The sequence below is a fragment of the Poecilia reticulata genome, chromosome 1 (genome assembly GCF_904066995.2).
Source record: "Poecilia reticulata chromosome 1, P_reticulata-male-v2, whole genome shotgun sequence".
In the NCBI taxonomy this organism is placed as follows: domain Eukaryota; kingdom Metazoa; phylum Chordata; class Actinopteri; order Cyprinodontiformes; family Poeciliidae; genus Poecilia; species Poecilia reticulata.
The window spans coordinates 18,395,739-18,403,916 of record NC_088830.1 but is presented as its reverse complement, the minus strand read 5'-3'; the positions used below and the strand labels follow the sequence as shown (position 1 = coordinate 18,403,916).

Here is an 8,178-nt window from a genome sequence, read left to right as displayed (position 1 = left end):
TTCTGTGGCTAAGCATTATGTTCTGGGTGCATTTCCTCAGACGGAATAGGAAAGCCTGTATGCATATTTAGCCCGAGACACAGTTTTATTTAAAACCTTACATCACATCCTTAAAAGGAAAACCTGCAAAAAGTGTTTCCAGAGTGAAAATGTTTTTTTGGGTAAAACTGCCTTTTTCTGAAATTACTGCTTATCACTTTGAAAGAGTTTTGGTGTGATAGTGAACCTTGGGGCAGGTTTGAAAGAGCTGTCTGAGGCCTTCAAAAAGAAAATTGTAGCAGCCGATGTAGCAGTCTATTAGGGGTTTAACCAGGTCTCAACAGAACTTGAAAGCAGCTATTCAACAATATGGAGAATACAAGTGAAGGACATTCAAAACTGCCATCGTGCTCCGATCTGACTGTCCAGGTAACTTTACCCTAAAAGCAAACCAACAAGATGCCTAAAAAAAAAAGTCTCCAAAAACCTTAAAATGTCATAATGGGTCCTACAGCAGCCTCTTGCTACTGTTCATATAAATGTTTGATTAGACAACCAGAAAGAGGAGGAACATGTTTGGGAGTTGTGCAAGGAGAAAACTTTTCCTCTTTACAAAAAGACAAAGCCCAGTTAGTCAATGAAAATGGACAGGCATCAGGACTTCCGCAATAATGCTCTTTGGTCAGATTAATCTAAAATCTTACACCAAAAGAACAGAGGAAATGTTAGGCATAAACTAAATATGTCATTCCAGAAAGCATATTTAGTTTATGAAGTGTCATTGTTTGAGGATGCTTTGTTGCAGCTGCGCCACCAAAGACAGGATGAAACTAAAATGTAAAGCTCTTAAACAGTCAAAGCTGAGATCTGTATACTTCTTTTGATTTGAATTTTGTGAGCATTTCCTAATGAACATAATAAAAATAGACCTTTCAGACAGATTTTACAGACATGCATTTCATACAAATTGTCATTCCTCCTTCTCTCTTTATCATAAATGCATCCAGGAGGCAACGGCTGGGTGCAGACAGGTGAGATTTACTCTGGATTGGATACTAAATTCTGAAAACATCCCTGTCTTCATCGGACAAACGGTTCACCAAGTTTGCAGCTCAAGGATCAAGTTTCAATATCCAATTTTCTTGCAACAATAGTTCAGCCCGTAAAAAGAAAAATCAAACTGACAAGAAATATTTAAACCATTTAATATTTTGACAAAACAAATCCAATACTTCAGCATTGTTTTCCCTTGCCAGACAAACCACAATGTACACAAAATGTCTGCTATTAGAAACAGTCATTTTAGAAACGCTGAGTCTTTTTAGAAAGTGTGAACAAACAAATATCAAAACTGACTGATATTTAAGACATTGAATCAAAAGAGCAATACATGTGAGAAAATGGCACGATTACATATCATAAACCTGATTTTGCCAAGGGAAAGAACAACTCAAAATTACGAAACACGTGAATTAACCAGCTGCCCATTGAAAACCGTCCTTGGATTTAATCAATTAGGCTTGCAATTTAACAAATACAAATGTCCGTCTTCATTTCCGACAATCAAGTGGCACATAGTGTGAATGCAGATCAGTGAAGATTTCTCAAATGTAGTTATATTAAGACAGCAGAGTTGTACTTTAAAAAAAAAATACTTTGTAAAAGTGAAAAAACAAAAGCGTTAATATCTTAAAGGGTTCATCGGGTCCCAGAGGCAGACCCAGACCCTTCTGGTCTGGAAAATCTTGATGGAAATTTTTATTTTCTCATAAAATCTGAATGTTGAAAGAAAGGAAAAAATAGACTTGAAACAAAAATGATATGCTATGGCAATGTTATGACTTGCACAATTATGAGAAAGGGTCCTGACCTGATGGCTGCTCAGCGGTCAGTTACTGACACCCCTCTCCACAAGGAGGCTAAGCCACAAGAGGTCAATGCCAAATAAGCTGGCTGTTCACAGAATGCTGTATTGAGGCATGTTCTTGGAAAATTGCGTGGAAGGAAAAAGTGTGGTAGAAAATGTGCACAAGCAACACAGGTGACTGCAGTCTTCAGCAAGAGTTCAGAAGAGATTCGCAATGCTGCAGGAGTCAGTGTTTCTAGAGTCCCCACACCCAATAATGTCGACAATCTAAAGTCACTATTAAAGCAACCTGGGCTGCCTTCACACCTTAGGCTGATCACCTCCATGACAGCCCTCACTGATGAAACAGTTCCTGCAAAAGGAGCTCCAACAAAATTCAAGAGTATAGACTGTACAGCATATAAACATACTTTTTAGTAGGTTAACATATACAATTTTTTGGCAACAGTTTTATGTAACCTAGTTCTCATGAAAATTGAATTTGTGGGTTCTTGTCAGGTGTGACCCCAAATTACCAAAGTTAACAAATTTCAAGTACACCACTCTGTTTGTAATGCATAATCAGAATAAAAGAAGAGTTTCACTTTTTGAATTGAATAACTGAATTCAATTACATTTATCAATAATATTCTAATTTGTGGGGCATCTGTACGTCTGTCCTAATCTTACGAAATGAGAGTTTTAATATTAAAAGGTGCAAAAGAGGTACGACACGAGAAGATTTACAGTAAAAAATAAAAGTATCCATACCCCTTTTAAATTTAGACTTTAAGAAATATTTTAATTTCACAAAATATTCCTTCTGGTGAGAAGTAACGTTAGTGTTGCAGAATGGCCCTGCAGGTTGCGACTTGAATCCAATACAAAATATGCAGATGGAGATGAAGATTAAGGTAATGGTAACGGCATGAAAGACCTGGAGATCATCACCAAAGACAAGAGGAAATATGCAAAAAGCTGATTAGCAGTCTGAAGAATAAAAGCCTATATTGGCATCCATTGAAGAGGATATAAAACATTACTTTTTAATTTTATTTCATGTATTTATTTATTTATTTTTTGCCAATTTTACATTTTATTTGAGAGTTGTCCGTCCTAATTAAAACCAGAACCAAACATATTGTTGAATGGAAACCGTTCTAAATCAAAATCTTCCAGGTGTATGCATCATTTTGGGCTATGCTGCATGTCCAATAAGGAAATCAGCAGCAAGAGCTGCACCCAACATCTGCTTAAATGTTTTCCAGTGGTGGAAATATATACATCTGTCATTTTTATTAAAGGGTTCATACGAAAATGTGATAAATGACAGAAGTAATTTCTCTTCTCATTTCTGTCACCATAGTCAAACGGACTACATTTTTACATCTTAACAGTCGATGCTGCCTGAATTAAAGCAACAAAGAGATGAATCAGAAGGCATCAGTAATGCTCGGCCATCATTAATACTGTCAAGGATGACCAGCCAGTGAAGGGGTGGCTTCCTTGGCCCCTGCCAGTGCCATCGTTGTACTGTTCCCAGATATACCCTGTTTCAACGAACTGCGCATAAACATTGTTTATAATATTAGTCCTGAGTTCCTTATAAAGATCAGCTGCCTTCTCTTGGTATGGCCCTTCCGTGTTGCCATAGTGGTAGAGAGCTCTGACTGCCAGGTAGTTGATGTTGATCCAAACTGGTCCCCTCCAGTAGGGGGGATCGTGCTCCGTGTTTCGCTCCATATACAGCGGATCAGTCTTCGAGAGAGAGCGCAGGCCAAAGGGTGTCCACAGCTTAGTGGGGTCTCTCATGTCTCGGAGGACGTGTTCCAATTTTGGCGAGTCGGCCTGGAGGATTTGGAGTAAAAAGGGGAACAAGCTGACATAACCCAGAGCGTTGACGTACTGCAGCTTGGGGGCCCTGCGGACGGAGCGCACAAGACGCGCCACGGGGAACTGATGGCGAGGCTGTCCGGGCGGTACGTACACCTTCTCCCGCTGCAAGGAGATGTTTTGTGTGTGGTTGCCATAGTCACTGAAGGCACGGAGTTGCTCTGACCAGTGAAGGTCATTGAGCAGGTTGTTGTCTCTGAGCACATCGTGTAGGACTTTGTAGTCCTGATGGGGCTCGCCTAGAAGTTGAGCTATGCTGGCCATGATGCCTGAGGACAAGGCCATCCAGCAGTGCAAATCCACATGCCGCTCGTCTGCAGAAGGATGAGAGGCCCTTGGGTAATCGTCCAGTCCAGAGGTTAAAGTTTTAGGATTGAGGTACAGGTTAGTGTCCTTATCTCGTCCACGCCAGCGGTACGAGTTGGGCTTTGGCCCTGTCTGTGTGGTGTTGTACCACTCAAACCAGGTCTTCAGCCTGGGGAACAGCCTTCGAAGGAAAGGCAGGGTTGGTTTAGTTGCTGCCTCGTCTGACTTTGAAGAGAGCTGTTCAATTAGCTCCTGCAGAGCCAAGAAGAGGGTTGGTGGGTTCGCATTTTCGTTCCGCTGAACAATAAATTCGGCTGGGACTTTACTGCGAGCCTCGTCTCCAAGAATCTGCTCACGGGGGATCCAGCCTTCGATGTTCATTAGGTCAAACCAGTGGCCGATCGCCTCTCTGGTCAGCTGAGGATCCCACTTACTCAGCAGCAGCTGGTGAAATCCCTCATCCCAGAGGAAGCCTCTGGGGAAGAAAGAGCGTGACGGTACAGCAGTGAATAAAGCGCCTCCGGGGTACATGAGAGGGTATTCGTTGTAGACCGACTGCACCACTGATTCACCATAAAAGTACCCCATTCCACCCAACATGTTGCTGAGCGCTGCTTTGGCAAATTTAATATGCGTCTGGCTGAAACCTTTACTCTCCAGTCCAAATATTTTCTCGAACTTCGCATTGAACTCAGCTTTCCTCCTTTCCAGCTCCTGAGTCATGACAGAACCGACGAGCTGGTTGGGGCGATTGTAGAAACTTCCAGACTCAAACAAAACCTCAACCTGGAAAGGTGTCTGGACGGTCACCTGGTGGACCACGAAGTCGCTTTCTTTCCGTGGGTCAGCAGCTTTCTGCTGGTTCTGGTGATGGGGTGGCTTGTAGGTGTCCACACCTATGTAATGTCTCTTCTCACCAGATGGAGGGCTGAAGACAAACCTGCGGTTCAGACTGAGCTTCACAATGTCAGTCAGCTTCTCTAAACCGGGAGATAAGGTCTGAAGATAGTTGTAACTAAAAAAGATGAGAAAGGAAAAAAGAAATAAAGAAAAAGGACAAAATTGCTTCCAATCAATTCATGATAACAGACTGATAGTCATGGCAGAAGAAAACAACATCCATCCCACTTTAAATCTAGAATTTTGTGCAATTTCTTAACTTCTAGTAATTTTAGGGTGTACATACTTTCTTATAAACTTTTCAATTTGGGTTTTTTCTTGGCATGTAGAGACGGTGTAATGTGGTATGTGGTATGAGACTACATTTAACTCCTAATTCAAACTGTTTTTGGTCTGGTGATTAATCTACCAAGGATAATATCGGAAGCACTTTGCTGCCACCTCTCGATCAGAATGGGAACAGCATCTTGTTAACTTTTTTTTTTTTAAGCATTAACGCATTTTTGAATAATTTATCATCCTTAACATCCAAGTTTAAGATGATAAGGCATCTTAAACTTGTGAGTTTAAGGACCAGAAAGGTATTCCTTAAACTCGCAAACATCTGCCTTTAGAGTCATATTTAGGTTGATATTTCCTGTTATTCTAGCATTATCCAAAAGTAGCAGTTATATATTGCTTGTACGTTAAAGCAACATTTGTGTCTGGCCTGATTTTGTGTATTTACCTGGTATATTTCGTGCTGGATAATTCCCCAGTAACAGGCTTCCTAAAAGTGATCTTGAAGTTTCCCAGTTCCTCTGAAAACCCAGTGATGGAAGCAAGGCGATTCTTCTCCTCCATGTGAGTCTGCAGCGAGCCCTGCGTGTCTGCTGCTGCGTAAAACATCAGCGATATAACCGGAGGCTGGGGAGCCGAGCTCTGCAGGGCAACGACAAGACAAAGCAAACATCTTGCATTTCTCAAAAATAACTGTAAAATGGCCATCTCAAATCACTCAGAGCATCATTCTGACTTTGAAAGGACGCATTTTGCAGAACATCACAACGAGCTCCATTGACACTCACATGCTGTTTGGCTGTGATCCTCCAGGTCCAGTCTCCTCCATGATCCCCACCAACCCTCTTGACAAACTCGGTGGTCAGGGTGAAGTCGTTATCTCGAATTTCCTGGACGCCGAACGTCGATCCGTCGTGCATGAGCCAGCCGTAGCCTTGCAAACGATCGCCCTGCTCACAGGTATGCCTGAGGTTCATGTCCGAGTTGGAAAACTGCCGCATCCACATCATCCCTGTGCAATAATGGAGCAAAAATAAAAGATAGACTTAAACATCTTAAATTTATTAGTTTTTAAATTGCTAACTGATACAAATGTCTTATTTTGTATGAGCTCTGATGCGCAAGACAAAGTTCAGTATAAAAAATTTTATAATAATAATAATAAAATTATCTTGGCCACCAGTCAGAAATCACAATCAGAAATCTCATCCTACCATTTTCACAATTTGTAACGAATGTTTACCAAGCTGGGTTTGTGGCCACCTACCCGTCACGACGGACCTGGGGCTTCTCGTTTTCATGCCGAAGTAGACCTGAGGCCTGTAAGAGCCCCAGAACCTCTCTGAAGAAACCTTTGCAGTGGTGCTGTTGGCGTCGAGAACGCGAGGTGATGGATGCAGAGTCACCACGCGCTTCGACAGACTGGAGCGCATGTAGACGGCATAGAAGAACCAGATGAGGCTGAATATGCAGAGCCCAATGGAGATATTGATGAACAATTTCCCAATGTCGGTTTTCTTTTTTTTCTCTTTGCGATTAAGTGCAGAGGGCCTCTCGTCTCTCCTTGAGTAGGGAGGAGCGTCACCCGTCACCACCCTCTTCCTCTGCCTGCCCATCCTGCCCTTCTGAAAAGCCAGAACAAAGAGGAACAACATGCATTTTTTTCTGAAACGACTTAGATTTTATGTGCAACAGAAACAACTGATAAGATAACCATTTATGCAAGAGACATTTCAGTTATTATTTCTCCATAAATTGTGCAGACATTATTGTTTAAGCAGGGGCTGGAGAGGGGTTGTAGAAGCGTTCTGCCAATGCACAGCAACAGGTGGTGGAGGGGCACCTCTGTTGTTCTATGCAATGAGGGAAAACTCAATAATACGCTTTTTGATATACCTTTTTTTTATTACTCGGGCACAACTAAACTGTAATTCTTTAGATGTCATATAAACAATTACACAATGGATTATGCCATGTGTTGTTCTGCATTTAATCTTATTTTGTTTCGTATTTTAGAACGAAACAAAAAATACCTAATATTTATTAGGTATTTTCATATAAAATATATATGAAAATACCTATATATATATATATATATATATATATATATATATAAATATATATATATTTTTATATATATAACGTGTTTATATAAAGCCGATCTTTAAGTATCTATGAGGACAAAAAGTAAGCAGAAAAAAATATTTTGTCCGGCAAATCTGGATGTTTTAATCTCAATTACTTTGGCTAGGCATTTCTACACTACTGGGACCACACGGTTTTTATATTTTACTAAAACAAATAAACATTCCCATAGATACAATGCTGCTATTGTGCGATTTTTTCCTTTGGGAGCCTTATATAGCGCCCTAGCTAATGTTAAGCTAGGAAGGTGGATAATGCCCCCCAAATACGCAAGGTCATCGTAGAGCTGGTTATAAATTAAACTGAGTGTGCATTTAACCTTCGTTAAATACAAAGAGTGACAGATTCAGCGGGTAGCCCGCCTGAGTATTACCGTTCATGCTTCACGCTGCTGCGCTAAAAGCTAACGCAAGTTTTTGACAACTACAGCCAGCTGACGTAAAAACATATCTTCACTTAAGCCGAGTTTTAGTAAATGCGGCTCTGTTTTGCAGTTCTAGCTTAATGTTCATTGACAAAGTGGATGACTGACCTGTGGAAACACGCAGATTCTCAGCTGCTCATGATCCTTCGCTGGCTAAGCCTGCTAGCCACTTCCTAGTTCACGACTGGCTTCCACTGACGTGTACATACTCAAATGTTGCGGTGGATCATCCACACCTGCTATAAGCCTTCAAATATAAGAAAGGCGCCGTTTTAAAATGTACTGCATGGTCATTATTATTATTATTAACAAAAAATAAAAGCAGGAACAAAAACGAGGAACATTAGAGTCCATGTTTGTCCTCTGAAATTGGATATTTAAGGGTATTACCATGAAGTCTCTCTAA

General features: G+C 41.0%; 1 protein-coding gene across 1 annotated transcript; it reads right to left on the bottom strand.

Moving 5' to 3' along the window:
- Positions 1 to 1,167: 1,167 nt before the first annotated feature.
- Positions 1,168 to 8,035, bottom strand: mogs (mannosyl-oligosaccharide glucosidase). The gene is made up of 5 exons (XM_008411918.3): positions 7,881 to 8,035; positions 6,471 to 6,828; positions 5,992 to 6,215; positions 5,652 to 5,845; positions 1,168 to 5,039 (listed from the first exon to the last, which is right to left on the bottom strand). The coding sequence occupies exons 2-5, from the start codon at positions 6,817 to 6,819 to the stop codon at positions 3,269 to 3,271; spliced, it is 2,538 nt and encodes an 845-aa protein (XP_008410140.2). The 5' UTR covers positions 6,820 to 6,828; positions 7,881 to 8,035; the 3' UTR covers positions 1,168 to 3,268.
- Positions 8,036 to 8,178: the final 143 nt, after the last annotated feature.